Source organism: Urocampus carinirostris, chromosome 1 (genome assembly GCF_059441175.1).
Source record: "Urocampus carinirostris isolate Australia breed hairy pipefish chromosome 1, RoL_Ucar_1.0, whole genome shotgun sequence".
In the NCBI taxonomy this organism is placed as follows: Eukaryota; Metazoa; Chordata; class Actinopteri; order Syngnathiformes; family Syngnathidae; genus Urocampus; species Urocampus carinirostris.
In genome coordinates this window covers 2,292,790-2,310,833 of record NC_142349.1, presented here as the reverse complement: position 1 = coordinate 2,310,833, position 18,044 = coordinate 2,292,790, and the positions used below count along the sequence as shown (strand labels likewise).

At 39.5% G+C, this 18,044-nt stretch overlaps 1 protein-coding gene across 1 annotated transcript in view; it reads right to left on the bottom strand.

Annotated features, from left to right (window-relative positions):
* prrg2 (proline rich Gla (G-carboxyglutamic acid) 2) overlaps window positions 1–17,575 on the bottom strand; it is a 30,047-nt gene extending 12,472 nt beyond the window's left edge. Inside the window, exons 1-5 of the mRNA XM_088336728.1 lie at window positions 17,420–17,575; window positions 17,243–17,346; window positions 7,858–8,030; window positions 4,955–4,988; window positions 1,009–1,141 (exon numbers count right to left, since the gene is read on the bottom strand). Coding sequence (XP_088192854.1) covers window positions 1,009–1,141; window positions 4,955–4,988; window positions 7,858–8,030; window positions 17,243–17,324 — 422 coding nt within the window. The 5' untranslated portion in view covers window positions 17,325–17,346; window positions 17,420–17,575. The remainder of the gene's footprint in view (window positions 1–1,008; window positions 1,142–4,954; window positions 4,989–7,857; window positions 8,031–17,242; window positions 17,347–17,419) is intronic.
* Window positions 17,576–18,044: the final 469 nt, after the last annotated feature.

The following is an 18,044-nucleotide window of genomic DNA, read 5'->3' as shown; positions in this document are numbered from 1 at the left end:
ATTAATAAAAACATGTTTTTTTGGTGCCAACTTTGTCCCCATTGTCCATTTTTGTGTCTGCAACAAAAATACTACAAAAATACCACGAAACTAAATCAAATTTAGTGCTTAAAACAGGTTCTGACATATGATTTTATTTTCATTCTGATTAAAAAATACTATAGAGATACTAGAAAATATCACACTACAGTAATATTAAAAAATACTATAAAAATTGATTGCAGAAATACTACAAAGACATGACAAAAATACAACTCAAATAATACTACAAAAATATAACGGATGTACTACAATGATTCTACTATGGAGATACTACAACAATGCACCTGCAGAAATACTACAAAAACTACTATTGAAATACTACAAAATACTACTGTGAAAATAATACAAAATACTACAAAACAAAAGGACTGTAATACTATAATGATACTAGAGAAATACAACTAAATCTGATTCCAGAATACGACAAATATACCACAAATTTACGACAAAACAAAATATTAAGTGTGGTGCTTAAAAACAAGGACCGAATATATTTTTTATTTTTCATTATGGAAAGAAAATAAATACCATAGAAAAAAATACTACTGCAGTAATACTATAACACAGAAATACTATTACACTACAGATATACTACAAATATTCAACGTTGGAAATAATCCATAATACAACTGCAGAATTTATCCCGAAAAAATACAACTACAGCTACATTAAAGAAATACTACAAAAATTCCACAATAGCATACTACAAAAATACTACGATGCGGTGCCAGAAATGAAAAAAAAAAAAGAACATTTTAAGGCAGTGAAGTATTAACAAAGCTCTGTTGTTCACCTTTTTGTTTTGTTTTACTGTTTTATATTTTAGCTAACATTTTTATAAATCATATTTAAGCTTATCCTTTCCTTTATCAAGGAAAAGAGAGTTCTAATTACTTTAATTAAATGTTGTAATTTTTGGGGGTGCTTGGGCTGGTTGCACCCATGTCGTGCATGCTGTGAACTTACTGCACGGGTGTCCTCCCCCCCTTGTTCTTGGCCTTGTAAAAGTAGAGTCCCAGCACAGTAGCTATTACAGCACACACTAGAATAGCCAGGATCCCTGCCACCAGGCCCGACACGTCCACTCGAGGCGCATAACCTTCAAAGACATGACCGCAACATGAGAACTGCTATGATTCTTCATTGTACACAATACATAAGAACCATATTTTCCACACTACAAGGCGCACTCCCAAAAAACAGTCTTTGTTTTGCTTGTATAAGGGGCGTCGGATTTTAAAGCGCGTGGAAATAAAACTATTATAATTTAATTAATAATAATTTCCTTGTATTGTCATTCTGTGTAACAATGTACACAGAACGAAATGTCGATTACACCTGACCCGTTGTAGCGAGCCAATGCAGCCGCAGCCAACAGAGGGCGCCGCCAACCATGTTATAAGTCTTAGGTATGACTCGGCCGAGGCGCGAAACAGCGACCTCCCAGTCTCAAAGCGGGCGCCTTACCATCTAGGCTACTGAGCTGGTAATAAGGGTTAGGCTTGCACAAAAACTAGAAAAGTGCCATATTCGATCATTTGATCATCTAGAACAGGGTCTCCAACATGGACAGTTGAGGTGCCCGTGCATCTATTCTGAACATAGCTCACTAGTCCTGGGTCATTGTGATTTTCTAGTAAAACTAAAACTAAATATTTAACCTGGTAATAACATAGTAACAACATAGTAACATTATAAATTGATACTTTAAAAATTCAAATATATAAATTCCAGTTCATGGGTTCCATGGACAAAAAAATCTATTCAAGTAATAGTAATTATTTGTAAGCAATTACAATTATTAAATGTCATTACAGTAATTTAAAGGAATGTATTTATGCGTTTTTATAGTGATTTATTTTACAGGAATAACAACAAATTAATTCCATTTCATGGGTTTCATAAAGTGAATGAGCAAAAAATATGGTAATTTTTGGCCTCCTTTTAAGCTAGCTATCGGGTTACCTTTTTAGCTCTGTACCTAGCTATCTTCCTGTCTTCTTAGCTATCTAGCAAGCTATTCTGCATGCTCTCTAGCTAATATTTGATCCTTTTATCTAGATATCAAGCTTAAATTTTGTCCTCCTTTATAGATAGCTGTTGTTTTATCTGCAATTCAGTTGGTGTTTTACTGTTTTAGCTATCTCCCTTTTAGTTTTTACCTGTTTACCTTTCTAGCTAACTATCAATCTACCTTTCTAGGTACTTAGCAAGCCATTTATCTAAGTTAATATTTTAGAAACTCATATCAAACTGGGTGCACTCTGCGCTAATTAGAACAAAAAAATAGTTTGATTCTTAAAATAGGTTGGAGACCCCTGATCTGGAATATATATAATTGACCACAATTGCATGCAACTGCATAAAATAGAATACAAAGGAAGTCAAATACAGATTGAAGCATGGAGTGTGCCTGATTCTATTCATTATATCAATAGGTATATCAAGTCAAGTCCATCCATCCATGATCTGCACCGCTTATCCTCAGTAGGGTCGCGGGGATGCTGCAGCCCATCCTAGCTGTCCCTGGGCAGTGGGCAGGGAACATCCTAAATTGGTTGCCAGTCAGTCGCAGGACACATAGTGACAGACAATTCACTCGCTCATTCACACCTAGGGACAATTTGGACTGGCCATTTTATCAAGTGAAGTTAAGTCTTGTTTTATTGTATAGCCCTTTAAAAGGTTAGGTTTCATGTCATCATCAAACTATTTTTAGTCATGGTATGGATGGTAGTATTGGGCCATGCCACGAGAATATTGTGATTATGAATGAAATGATGAGAAAGGCATTGTGGGAAGTAATTTGTTCATCCTGAAATATATAAAATAAACATACGGCCACACTTTTTAAAAATGTTTTTAAAATGTTTGTCACTTACAATGCTTAGTTTGAGCTGAAAAAAAGTTAAACAACTTTCTTTTTACTCTAACATGTCTAATCCCGTGACTAAAAATATGTATGATGATAAGACCTATATTCGAAATTTTGCTTTCTGAAATCCTGGTGGCCTATTGCAGTGTTTTTCAACTAAGAGCTTGCTCTGTCCACTCCACGCATCGGCCCGGTATTGCAGTACCTCTGGGAACGGTGCATTCGCAATGATCGCAACAAGGCTTTAGGGCTAGGACCTTAGCTTAGCCTTTTGGCTGAGAGTAAGTGTCCCGGCTCCTAGGCTTTGTAGCGTATAATGAACTGACCAATAACGGATAATGGATAATGAATAACGAAGATAGATCAATAACCCTTAAAAACGCCCACTTTGGCCTGGACGGATCTATCGACTCTAACAAAGTTATATAATGAGGTTGTGAATATGCTTGATTGCTAATATGTTTTTCGAGAGGGGTTGTTCAAACCTCACATTGTGTTTGCTGTTAAAAACGTCATATTGGAATATAATATTGTGAATATGCTTGATTGCTGTTGTGTTGGTCATAATTGTTTTCTGTTGTTGGTGTCGGGGGATTTGTTCAGGCCAATCAACTTTGGCCTGGACAAATCTATTGACACTAACAAAGTTGTCATATAATGAAATTGTGAATATGCTTGATTGCTAATAGGATTTTCGAGAGGGGTTGTTCAAATCCTCACTATGTGTTTGCTGGTAATAACATCATATTGGAACATAATATTGTGAATGTGCTTGATTGCTGTTGTGATTGTTTTTTTTGTTATTAGTGTCAATAAATTTGTTCAAACCAAAAAACCTTAGCTTGGCCTTTTGGCTGAGAGTAAGTGTCCCGGCTCCTAGGCTTTGTAGCATATTATGAACTGACCGATAACGGATAATGGATGATGAACAACGAAGATAGAACAATAACCCTTAAAAACCCCACAATGATAAAGGTAAAGGAAAAAAGGGGGAAAGGGGTTCCTGACCTCCAGCTCTTCCTGGGGAGCAAATATGTCTCCCTCCACTTCCAAAACGCTGTGGGCCCACCCAACAGCCCGAAAAGTCGAGCGATGACCCAGTTCTGGATGGGCTGTACTTGCGGAAGCTAAAACTTCAACTACCAAACAATCACGTGATACCAGTGTCCTTCAACTTGCCACCAACACATCTTTTTATTTGGGACTTTTTAAAGAAATTTGATTTAGAAACACAAGAATGTCACACTTTACAAAATCACAGCGCCCTTATTGCTATAGTGCAGGCGTGAGCAACAGTGATTCCTGTGCGGGGGCTTGCGTTTGACGAGCATACAACAGTCTGGAGCAACGTGAATCATCCTGCCCACCCAAACAGACTACGGGACCTGTCATGGGTGGTGGCTCATGAGGTTCTCCCAGTCAGAGCGGTCATGCACTACCGAGGAATGTCAGCGATTTCGACCTGCCCTCGACCTGGCTGTGGCGCCCAGGAGTCGGTGAGGCACCTTTTTTGGGAGTGCAGCGCTGCCGAGGACCTGTGGGCAATAGCCGTCCACCTAGGAAAATTCCCGGACTTGCCAGCATGGGAGGTCCCCGACGCACAGTACGTGCTTTACGGGGTGAGTCTGTCGAAAGGTCACAGAACAACTTTGCCAAGGACTGGCTCACTCTCGCCGCCATCAAAGACGCCATCTGGACCTCCAGAAACCTGCTGGTAAGGAGGTGCATGCAGATCCCCCCATGGCTGTGCTCCAAATGGCGGCAGATACTTTTGCCGGAGATGCATGGGCACCAACCGGTGGTGTTCCGTTGGATTTTTTAAAAAGGAAATGTGCCTTGGCTCCAAAAAGTTAAAAAAAAAAACACCGGTCTAGTGGAAAGGGTCCCGTATCCTCCCTGCCACGATATGCTTGCAATTGTAAACAGCCATCCATTGCACAAATATGGAAATGCATTTCCAAATTGTTCAAATTTCTGGCCAATATGGGGTTTTTGGGTGCGCCTTATAGTCTGGAAAATACGGTAATAAAAACTTACCGTGGCTTTCAACGTAGTCATTCCAAAATACTTCCTGTACATAGAAAGGAAAGTGTATTAAAGACCAAAAAATGAAATGCATGAACCTGATATTGTTTACACTGCTACGTACACAGAGGTATTATTCACGTTTCTGGACATGTTTTGTATTTCAAATTTAAAAACAAATATCTGCACTTTACACTCCGTTGTAAACTGACTTTTGATAGGATTATTGTAAATTTATAATGCATTTACTACAAATATTGAGACTTACAGAGTCCTTACAGTTGAGTAAAGTATTTCCTCACTTCAAAGAGTCTTTTCTTTTTGTGATCTACTCAACCTAATCACCCGTTTGCCTGTGGACTCCATTCTTGTGTATGACGTTCCTCTGGAGATTCCCTTTGTTTCTTCCCCCACCTTCCTTCCCCCAAAAATTCTATGACTGAGCTGTAATAAAAAGGAGAGATGTTGAAGTTTTGGTAAGATGGGAATCAGGCCCCAAACTGATTACGTCTCCTCATAAGCTGAAAGTAATGTATCTTGTCGCTTGTCATGTGTTTTATTTAGAGATGTGAAGTAAAAAAAATATTGTTCCTTTTTTACCTCCCTGAACAAATGATTCAACAAAGAAAAAAATGTAAGTCGGGTGAGGTTAAGTCAAAAGTGACTCCTTTTTCAGTCACACAACGAAACACTGAAATCAATTAAACAAATTAGAAAACCAAAACAAAAAAATGTGAAATACCAAGTCGAATAACTAAAACAAATAAACCTACTAATGGATGAAAATGGTCGATTAAAAGTTATATTAAAACAGCTGTGTCTTGAGCATCGGACTTAAACTTGTAGCCCGCGGCCCATTTGAGGCCCTCAAGACGATATTTTGGGGTCCCTACCATGATATGAAAGCTTAATGTTTGTACTACATGCGCAAGTTTGATATGGATGCTAACTCTGTGATTATAAGTTAGGTGATGTTCCAAATTTTATAAGCTAATGATGGAGACGGATTTGCCCAAAAGAATGCCCAAAATGGCCAATTACTTCTTGGTTTGGCAAACAGGAGTGGGTACACATCACAGACTATACTCTTTAACTATTAAGCAGATTCGATTCATAGTTTTTTGCAAACCGATCACAAATTCCACTCATCCATCCATCTATCCATCCATTATCTGCATCGTTTATCCTCAGTAGGTTTGCGGGGGTGCTGGAGTCCATCCCTGCTATCTTCAGGCAGTGGGCAGGGGACACCCTTAACTGGTTGCCAACCAATCGCAGGGTACACAGAGACAGACAATTCATTTGCTCATTCTCACCTAGGAAGAACTTGGACCCGGCAATTAACCTGTTAGCATGTTTTTGAAAAGTGGGAGGAAACCGGAGTGCCCGGGGGAAACCCACGCAAGCATGGGGAGAACATGCAAACTCAACACAGGAAGGTTCGATCTCTTGACCTCAGAACTGTGCTGCACACACGCTAACCCGAAATGGAAAGTTGAAGTGAGTTGCAGCCATGGTGTGTGTGCGCTATAATTCTGACAAAGACATGGTTAAATTTATCTATCCCGGCTGACGCTCAAGGAAGCTGTGCGGGTCATATGTATCAACATTTCGTTCTGTATACACGTGTACACGAATGACAATAAAGTATATCTGAATCTGAATCTGAAAGGAGAATGTTGTGAACTGTTGTGAGCTTCAAAGACATCTTTCATGTAACTTTCAGGAAGTTCCTGCCTTTGAAAACCTGAAGCGGCCCAACCTCACTCATATCCTTGATCTGCCAGTCCCCAAGTACATTGTGTTTGATACCCCTGGTCCTGAGCCTCCTCTGAGAAACTATCATGGTTCCACGTAGACCTAATGTCCTCCGGCAGACCTTTCCATAGGTGAGGACTAAAGTGGCTAAATAGTGCCTCACCGTAAGTTTTGGTCCTCACCCTAGGAATAATCAACAAACCGCTGCCAGAGGACCGCAGTGATCGTGATGGCCAATATAAATCAATTCAGATAGATAGAATAGCCCAAGACCGTTAGGACATTTAAAAGGGTTGTAGAGGCAATGTGTCTTGGGCAAGTACAGCCTGTACTGGGCCCAAAATTGAACCTTGGGGAACCCCGCATTTAACGTAATCCTGTTCTGAGTGGTTAGCGTCCATGGCACAGTTCTGATGTCATGGGATCAAATCCAGCTACCAATCTTTCTGTGTGGAGTTTGCATGTTCTCCCCGTGCTTGCATGAGTTTCTTACAGGCACTCCGGTTTCCTCCCACATTCCAAAGACATGCATGTCAGTTCAATTGGCTTGTCCAAATTGTCCCTAGGTGTGACTGAGCGTATGAATGGTTGTTCGTCTCTGTGTGCCCTGCCACTGGCTGGAAATCAGTTCAGGGTGTCCCCTGCCCACTGCCGAGGACGGCTTTATAAACTATAGTCAAAACTGAAATCATGAGTGACAGCTAGCTCCATTTCATATTTGTTTTTGCTTAGTAAAGGTATTTTTTTAGCTTTTTGGCAAAAAAGGCCAAAAATGGAATAACACAATATATTTTAATGGAAAAGGAAGCCTGACAAGGTAACCAAGATTTGGGAGAAGAAAAAAAACACGTGTTATTGTTTTTAGTGGGTTTTTACAGATGATTAAAGACTTTGGGTCACCACTGGCCCGCTAACATAGGGCATGTTACCTAAAAGCTAACACAAGAAGGGGATAAATAAATACAAAAATAATTTGGTAAATAAGTAAGTAAATAACATCCCCAAAAACAAAATGATTAATATGAAAATAAAGCAATCTTACTTTTGAATTTCATATTAAGGCCTGGGGACTCCAACTATTATTCCGGGGGGTCGCAAATGGCCCGTCAGCCACAACTTTGGGACTGTTAATTTAGGTGTTACTACAGTTTTATTACCGTCTGAATGTCATCCTCAAACACTTCCCTGGCTTCTTCATATGTGCATATCTCCTCCCGACATTCCCTTTCCAGGCTGTCAATGACCACTAACTCAAAGTCCCAACTGTTGTAAAGCAGTTCCCGGGAAAGGAAAGCATTGGCTGACTCTTCATGCACGAGCAGCGAATTCCCTGAAAGACAACGAGAAGGTGAAAAGAAATTGATTCAAAAAGCTTCACAAGAAAGGCTATGTCATTTTATCAGGGGTCTCCTACTTTTTTCAAGCCGAGAGCTACTGTTTGTTAATAATTAGGGCAAAGGGAATCCACTTTCATAAACATTTCTAAAATAGCAACTTAGCTAGATGGCTTGCTAAATAGTAGCTTGATAGTTAGCTTAAAAGGTAAAAATGGTAAAAAACTAAAAGGGATTTAAACAGATAGCTCAAAGAGTGAAAAGCTATCTAAATAGCCAGATAGAGAGCTAAAAACAAAGCTAGAAAGGTAAAATATTAGATACATAGCACGCAAAAAAATGTAAAAAGCTAGCTAGATAGCTTGTTTAAAAACTAAAAAGCTGAAGCTTGATAGTTAGCTGAAAGGGAGCCCCTAAACGTTGCTTGATAACTGGCAAAGAAGTAAAATGTTAGCTAGGTAGCTTGCATAAATAATGTAAAAAAACTAGCTAAAAAGCTAAATAGCTTAACATGTAGGAAGATGTGGCATTTTATGAGAGCACTGTAGTACGCATCTGCTGGATTGTTGTTTTTTATACATGTCTGAGCCTGTCTGTTCTAAAATACAAAATATAAATAAAATGTTTTAAAAATGTAGGAGAAAGCTAGCTAAAAGCTAGATAAATAGCTTGCTAAGTAGCTAATTATCAACAAATAGTAACTCTCCACTTGAAAAATGTTGTAGACCCATGTCCAAACTATGGACCGAGGGACATTTGTGGCCCACAAAACATTTGACATTAGGAATGCTATTTTCTTACAGAAAGTGCACGATTAGTACATTTTGCAAAGAATATTCAAATTAAGTTTTTACAATCATATTTTTATAACAAGCAAAAATCAATCAATCATTCAATCAATCACTCAAAATGTATCTGTGTAGCACATTTACGACAACAAATTGCAACTCAAAATGCTGTACATTCCAAGCTACAAAATAAAATAGGGTCAAATAGACTCAGTCAACCAATAAAAAAAAAAATTATAATGAGCCAGCACTGGTGAGCTTCTCTTTTAGCAACAGATCCGCGTGCACCTAAATTGTCCTTAGGGGGCAACCTGGTGCCCACGCACATCACGTTGGGGACCCCCTTACACTATAGGATAATGGTGTGCAATCTACAGAACGGGGAAAAATTGTGGCCCACCCTAAAAATATTTTATTTTCACAAACTACTCTTTTTTACATAGAAATATTTATTTAGTTGTTTTTAAAATGCTAAAATGTATTTGTATGAAAATATATAATTGCTCTACATTTCCCCGCTGGCGGGCTGCTTATAAACTAATAAATGTCTGTTCAATGTCACTTAAATATCATGCCATATTTCCTTGGAAAGCTTAACCTCCGGTGGATCGAGATATGAATCAAAATGTACTCACCAAAGAAAAATCACGATCAGTCTGAATTGAGATACAGTACACAAAAACTACAAATTTGGGATAGCTCACTAATAACTTCCCCTTGTAGTCAGTTAATGAGATTATTCTCTGCAAGCATGGACTCATTATATCCAGGACAGTCCAGTGAATCCAACCGTGTAAAATATTTACTCTATAACACAAGATAAGCCGATTGATATAAAACAATCAGCCTCAAAGCATGTCTGCATCGTTAGACGTTCCTTGTTGCGAAGTTTGTTTTGCCACATATTTCCCGTTTACAAATAAACAGACTCGTAAAATTATTTCCAATATGACTGATAGCCTCAGACTTTTTGACTGACACCACACTCGGCCAATTGCAGGCCTTTTTTCACAGTCTGCAGCCCTCGTTAGCCTAAGGGGGTCTGTAGTGACAAAACAGACATCGCCTGCTTAACCTTTGAATATGTTTAGCTAGATGTGGCCAATTCAAATGATGATTGACAAATAGGTTGGCCAATGAAATTAAAAAAGAACGATAAGCAGATGTATGGAGTGTGTTCAAATTAGACCCCAACATAAACTTGCGTAATGCCACTCGTGATTCATTTTTATGCACCATTGTATGCAAACATTCCCCTACTCAGGAACGAGACAGGTTCCGGACGATCGTTCGTAAGTTTAATTTGTCCGTAGGTTTCTACAGTGCTATATTTTGTATGTTTAAGGTTTATATAAGTATGTTTAAGGCTTGTATAAGTAACCTGTATTGTTTTGTACTAAAAAATGAACATTTCATAAAATAATATGCTCTATAAAGATAAATAAAGTGAAGTGTAACTTACTTTTGGAGGTCAAGAGGTCTTCCTCCGTTAGAGAGTGGCCGAAAAAAAGCGATCCAACCATTTTCTCAACCGCATCAAAGTTTCTTATTCCACTTTTATTTTCAATAGAAACGTCTCACCTCTTCTTTACACTTCACACCAACCATATTGAATGGATGCACGAGATATTAAACAATAAAAACGTCAAAGTTCTGAGTGCGCTGGAGATAGTATAGACATAGTATAGACAATATAGAATGTTTACACACAAACTAGGAAAAGTAAGCTAATTTTTTTTTCTTCAGTGTGGATGCTAAGTGACCCCTTACAGCGCCACACGCTGGTAGCAGCGGAAAGAAGCACTACAGTAATTCCTGTACTCTGGAAAAGATGCACATAATACAAAATCTAACTTACCGGATATTTTCCGACATCCCCAAAAAATGTCCGTATCTACCGTAAGCCGAATGGTCATAGTAGGGGAGCGTCTGTACACAATTACAAAGGTTGTCTCCGAACGGACACTTTTGGAAACACCTAGACTTACCCATGTTTAGTTTTTCAGATTGTGATCCAATTTGACAAGGTTTCAAGGTATTGTCTCTCCTATTTTTCAGCTAAGAAACCCATGGTACAGTCATCTGCAGGCATTTAATTGCAAAAAAATCTGGCAAGAATATAAACCTTCTATTTCTGTGTGTTCCAACTCAGATGATTCAAAGTTTGTAGCATTTCCAAAACTTAAGAGTGTTACCTTCTTAAATGAGAGAAAAAAACTGTCCATATTCTCCAAACTGCATTTCATTTACTTTGGGTATGTTTTGGATTGAGCTTTGGGGCGAATTTTACAGGAATTTTTAAGGGGTTAATTTTAAAAAAGTATAGATTTTGGTGTGAATTAGTTTTACCAAAAAATAAAACTCACTTCATAGCTTAAAAATGTTTGTGTGTGTGTGTTTGTATACAGGTCCTTCAAAACAATGTTTGCATATATGTCTATTTATATTCTGTAATGTACTGATGATCATTAGACTTCCATTTATTTTAGATTCCCTACACACAACTGTAGTTCATGCGGCGTGTCATGGAGGTAATCAGCCTGTGGCACTGCTTAGGTGTTATGGAGGCCCAGGATGCTTTGAGAGCGGCTTTAAGCTCATCCAGTGTCCAAACTGGGTCTGGTGTCTCTCAACTTCCTTCTCGCATAATTCCTTAGATTCTCAATTGGGCTCACGTCAGGAGAGTTGGCAGCCCAATTGAGCACAGTAACACCATGGTCAGTAAACCATTTACCCGTGGGTTTGGTTTTTGTGAGCAGGTGTCAGGTCGTGCCAAAACATCAAATCTTCATCTCCGTAAAGCTAGAAGATAGCAGATAGAAGCATGAAGTGCACCAAAATCTATCTCCTGATAGCAAGCTGTATTCACCCCTTGCTGGATAAAACACAGTGCACCAACACCAGCGGCTTCGTACAGACTCTGACACCTTGGTTTTCGAAGGACATGCAAAATTTGTTCTTATCCGAAGAAAGTACTTTGCTTCACTGAGCAACAGTCCAGTGATGCGTCTTTGTTGCCCAGGTGAGCCATTTCTGCCGCTGTTTCTGGTTCAATTGTGGTTTGACCGGGGGAATGCGGTACCCGCAGCTCATTTCCTGCACAGACCTGTGCACTGTGGCTCTGGATGCTCCTACTCCAGACTCAGTCCACTGCTTCATCAGGTTGCCCAAGGTCCGGAATTGGCTGTTCTTTACAACTTTCCTCAGGATCCGGTCACCTCTTCTGGTTGTGCAGCGTTTTCTGCCACAGATTTCCCCAGTGAGGTGCCTTGATACAGCACTTTGGGAAGAGTATATCCGCTCAGAGATTTCGTTTTGTGTCTTAACCTCTTCCTTGGGGGTGTCAATGCTGCCCTTCTGGACAGCAGTCAGGTCAGCAGTCTTATTCAAGATTGCGTTTTGAGTAATGAACCAGGCTAGGAGTTTTTAACAGCTTCAGGAAATGTTAAGTTACCTTGTTTATGATTAGGACAGTAGCTCGCTTTTAGAGCATCTTTTCATGATATGCTTATTTTTGGAGATTGGAATTTTGAGTTTTCATGAGCTGTATGCCAAGATCATTCACATTAAAACAATACAAGACCTGAAAGATTTCAGTTGGTGTGCAATGAATCCAAAATAAATGAAAGTTTCATTTTTATTATTACACTTTGCGAAATAGTGGACTTGATCACATTATTCAAAAATATTTTTGAAGGACCTGTATGCATGGCCACTTGTTCTATCAATGTATGTGCGACTTCAGTATATTTGTGTAACTCACAATTTATGTAATTTGTTGCTTAAACACAGACAACATTATAGTCCTATTGTGCATGCATTTTGCTTTGGGCAGCAGTTTGTAATCTCTGCAACACGGGTGATTTTAGGTTCGGTAGTGTTGAGCACCCAGATCAGGGGTGGGCGAACACACTGCTTGTCATTCTTCATCCGGCTCGCCAAACAAAAATGGTCAAAATATAATGAAGATATACAGTATATATATTAGTAAATAGTACTAGTAATAAAAAAAAACTTTTTTTGCTGCCTTTTGTCTTCATTCTGATAAGAAAAATTATACTATAGAAATACGACAGAGATACTACTACAGTCATGCTATGATAAAAAATCTATGATAGAAACATTACAACAGAAAAAAAATACTAAAGAAATACTACAAATATACTAGTATGGAAATACTTCAAATAATTCTACAGAAAAACAACAGAAATACGACTACAGGAACACTATAGTACAAAAAAATAGTACATAAATACTTCGACAGAGATACTACAAAAATACCACAACATTAACACTATAATACAAAAATACTCGTACATAAATATTATGACAAAAATACTACAAAGATACAATGTCAGTAATACTACAAAACTATCTATCTATCCATCCATCCATCCATCCATCCATCCATCCATCCATCCATCCATCCATCCATCCATCCATCCATCCATCCATCCATCCATCCATCCATCCATCCATCCATCCATCCATCCATCCATCTATCCATCTATCTATCTATCTTTCTATCTAGCCTGGTCATCAGCAAGACAAAAACACCCCAAAAACAAATAAAATAAAAAATGGAAAAAGTAGCAAAAAACACACACAAAAATATTTCAACCATGGCCAACCTAAATGCCCAAACACCCAAACAAGTTATGCACCTCGGCACCAAAGTTGATCATGCTTTTGTCTCTCCAGATGAAACGGGACACAAGAAAGCGGCCATGTCACTCAGGTCAGGGTGACACAACCCGCTCTTCTGTTCAACAGCAGGGTCCACTACAGGGAGTGCAGAATTATTAGGTAAATGAGTATTTTGACCACAGCATCCTCTTTATGCATGTTGTCTTACTCCAAGCTGTATAGGCTCGAAAGCCTACTACCAATTAAGCATATCAGGTGATGTGCATCTCTGTAATGAGAAGGGGTGTGGTCTAATGACATCAACACCCTATATCAGGTGTGCATAATTATTAGGCAACTTCCTTTCCTTTGGCAAAATGGGTCAGAAGAGGGACTTGACAGGCTCTGAAAAGTCAAAAATAGTGAGATATCTTGCAGAGGGATGCAGCACTCTTAAAATTGCCAAGCTTCTGAAGAATGATCATCGAACAATCAAGCGTTACATTCAAAATAGTCAACAGGGTCGCAAGAAGCGTGTAGAAAAACCAAGGCGCAAAATAACTGCCCGTGAACTGAGAAAAGTCAAGCGTACAGCTGCCAAGATGCCACTTGCCACCAGTTTTGCCATATTTCAGAGCTGCAACATCACTGGAGTGCCCAAAAGCACAAGGTGTGCAATACTCAGAGACATGGCCAAGGTAAGAAAGGCTGAAAAACGACCACCACTGAACAAGACACACAAGCTGAAACGTCAAGACTGGGCCAAGAAAAATCTCAAGACGTATTTTTCTAAGGTTTTATGGACTGATGAAATGAGAGTGAGTCTTGATGGGCCAGATGGATGGGCCCGTGGCTGGATCGGTAAAGGGCAGAGAGCTCCAGTCCGCCTCAGACGCCAGCAAGGTGGAGGTGGGGTACTGGTATGGGCTGGTATCATCAAAGATGAGCTTGTGGGGCCTTTTCGGGTTGAGGATGGACTCAAGCTCAACTCCCAGTCCTACTGCCAGTTTCTGGAAGACACCTTCTTCAAGCAGTGGTACAGGAAGAAGTCCGCATCCTTCAAGAAAAACATGATTTTCATGCAGGACAACGCTCCATCACACGCATCCAAGTACTCCACAGCGTGGCTGGCAAGAAAGGGTCTAAAAGAAGAAAAACTAATGACATGGCCTCCTTGTTCACCTGATCTGAACCCCATAGAGAACCTGTGGTCCCTCATCAAATGTGAGATTTACAAGGAGGGAAAACAGTACACCTCTCTGAACAGTTTCTGGGAGGCTGTGGTTGCTGCTGCACGCAATGTTGATCGTGAACAGATCAAAGCACTGACAGAATCCATGGATGGCAGGCTTTTGAGTGTCCTTGCAAAGAAAGGTGGCTATATTGGTCACTGATTTGTTTTTGTTTTGTTTTTGAATGTCAGAAATGTATATTTGTGAATGTTGAGCTGTTATATTGGTTTCCCTGATGAAAATAAATAATTGAAACGGGTATACATTTGTTTTTTGTTAAGTTGCCTAATAATTATGCACAGTAATAGTCACCTGCACACACAGATATCCTCCTAAAATAGCTAAAACTAAAAAAGCCCCACTCCAACTTCCAAAATATTCAGCTTTGATATTAATGAGACTTTTGGGTTCATTAAGAACATGGTTGTTGTTCAATAATAAAATTAATCCTCAAAAATACAACTTGCCTAACAATTCTGCACTCCCTGTATAAAACGACTACAGATATACTAAAAATGTACTGAGAAAATATTACAAAAATACTACTGTAGAAATATTACAAAATACCTCAAAATGAAAAGTACAGCAATCTATGAAAATACTACAAAAATCTGACTGCAGAATTACTACGACAAATATCCCTACATACAACTAAAGTAATACAACAAAAATACTTCAGATTTTGCTACATAGATTCTACTGCGGAAATACCACAATAACAAAACTGCAAAAATACGACCAAAAAAAACTACGGTAATATTACAGAAGTACTACAAAATAACGACTACATAAATACTACAAAAATACAACTTCAGTATTACTACAGATTTATTATAAAAATACAACTACAGTAATACTACAGATATATGACAAAAGTTCAACATAGAAAATATTACAAAAATACTAATAAATAATGCAGAAATACTATGATGTGGTGCTAGGAATCATATAGTATCACCCATTTCAATGCAATGGAGTATTTCTGACACTGTGTTTTTCCCATTTTTGTTTTGTTAGACTTTTTCCATTTTTTTATCATATTAAAGCCTATCCTGCCTTCTATTGAGATAAAGAGAGTTTTAAAACGCTATCATTTTGGGGGGTGCTTGGATTGATTTTGGATTTGGATTTAAATTGCCATCGACCCTCTGCAATTTGCTTACCAGGAGAAGGTGGGAGTGGAGGATGCTATAGTATACATGTTACACCGATCCCTCTCTCACCTGGATAGGGCTAAGGGGGCTGTGAGGATTACATTTTTGGACTTCTCCAGTGCCTTAAATACCATACAGCCTCTGCTACTGAGTAGGAAACTGACAGAGATGGGAGTTAGCTCACACCTTGTAGAATGGATTACGGACTACCTTACAGGCAGACCCCAGTATGTGAAACAGGGGGGCTGTACATCGGACACTGTGGTTAGCAGCACAGGATATCCGCAGGGGACCGTGTTCTCTCCGTTCCTATTCACTCTGTATACATCGGACTTTAAGTACAACTCTGAGTCCTGCCATGTGCAAAAGTTTGCCGATGACACTGCGATCGTGGGCTGTATCAGAAATGGGCAGGAGGAGGAGTACAGGAAATTGATTCAGGACATTGTCCAATGGAGCGACGCAAACCACCTGCACCTGAACACCACCAAGACCAGGGAGATGGTGGTGGACTTCAGGAGAACTAGAACTCACCCGGTTCCTGTAACCATCAAAGGAGAATGTGTAGAATTTGTCCAGACCTACAAATACCTGGGTGTGCAGCTGGACAACAAACTGGACTAGACTGCCAACACAGAAGCTCTATGTAGGAAAGGCCAAAGCCGACTTTACTTCCTCATAAGGCTGGCCTCCTTCAAAATCTGCAAAACGCTCCTGAAAATATTCTATGAGACAGTTGTGGCAAGCGCCCTCTTCTATGCGACAGCGTGTTGGGGAGGCAGCGTCAAGAAGAAGGATGCCCCTTGTCTCAATAAACTGGCGAGGAAAGCGAGCTCTGTTGTGGGCACAGAGCTGGACAGCCTGACAACAGTAGCTGAGAGACGGGCACTGGAAAAGCTGTGGTCAATCTATCTCCAGACAGAAGAGCAGTTTCAGCGAAAGACTGCTGTCGCTGTCTTGTACTACGGACAGACTGAAGAGACCTTTTCTTCCTCATGCCATGAGGCTCTTTAACTCTACCTGGCAGAGTAAAAGCCCACATTAAACCACACCCCCTACATTGCATATTACCGAATTTTATTGCAATATGTATTCTGTGTAGCACTATTTAGATATTCTATACAACACGCTACAGTGGGCATTTGCACGTCAAATTGGGTATTTGTATATTGTATTCTTTTTGCTTTATTATTGTATTGTCTCAGCTCAGGGATGCTGCTGGTTATGTGAATTTCCCTGCGGGGATGAATAAAGTATCTATCTATCTATCTATCTTGAGCACCTCCACAAATAAGCTAAATACGCCCACGATCTGCAACTTGACAGATCACAAATGTGCTACTTGCTTCATACAAAAAAAACTTCTAAAACTGTGATGTGGATGTGAATGAGAAGAGGTGTGGTTTACCTTTTGTGTGACGGAAGTTGTGAAGGCAATAAGTTAGCTGCGGAAGAAAAAGCAGAGAAACCCACACCATTGAGGCTGCCATTGACACCAAAACTACATGGACCCTGAACAAGGAAATTTCTTCATTAAACGGAATCCAACACGTGTGAGATTACACCATCACAGTATGAAGCTCACCTGCTGAGCTGCTTGCAGGTATCCTTCAAAGATGTCCTCTACTCTTAACACAAACAAGTCCAGGGACAGGGGCAGGTACTTCCACTTTCACTCGAGTGTCTTTTAGGGCCTCAACTTGGAAACTTCAAGTGCAAAACATAAAGTGTTGTCTTACCAGCAAGCTCATATTCTAAAACCTGCTAGACAACATACCAGCTGGAGGGAGGGGCTTCCATAAACCAGCCTGTTTCGCTTCTCATTTGCCACACAGGCATACAGAAAGTATGAAATCACTGTAAAAATGGTTTACCATATCATTTTGTGATCAAAGGAACTAAATTAGTCTTCTTAGTTTGACAAACTAAAAAGATGTGTGCTTTGAAATGGGGCAATTTTAAGCTAAGATCAGATCAGCGGTGCGCAAACCACAGCCCGCAAAACAAAAGGTCCAATCCAAATATAATGAAATGTATATGCTGTATAATATATATATATATATATATATATATATATATATATATAGCAGCACGGCGGCGCAGTGGTTAGCGCTTGTGCGGCACAGTTCATGTCATGGGAACCTGTCATGGGTTCAAATCCAGCTCCAGACTTCCTGTGCGGAGTTTGTATGTTCTCCCCGTGCTTGCGT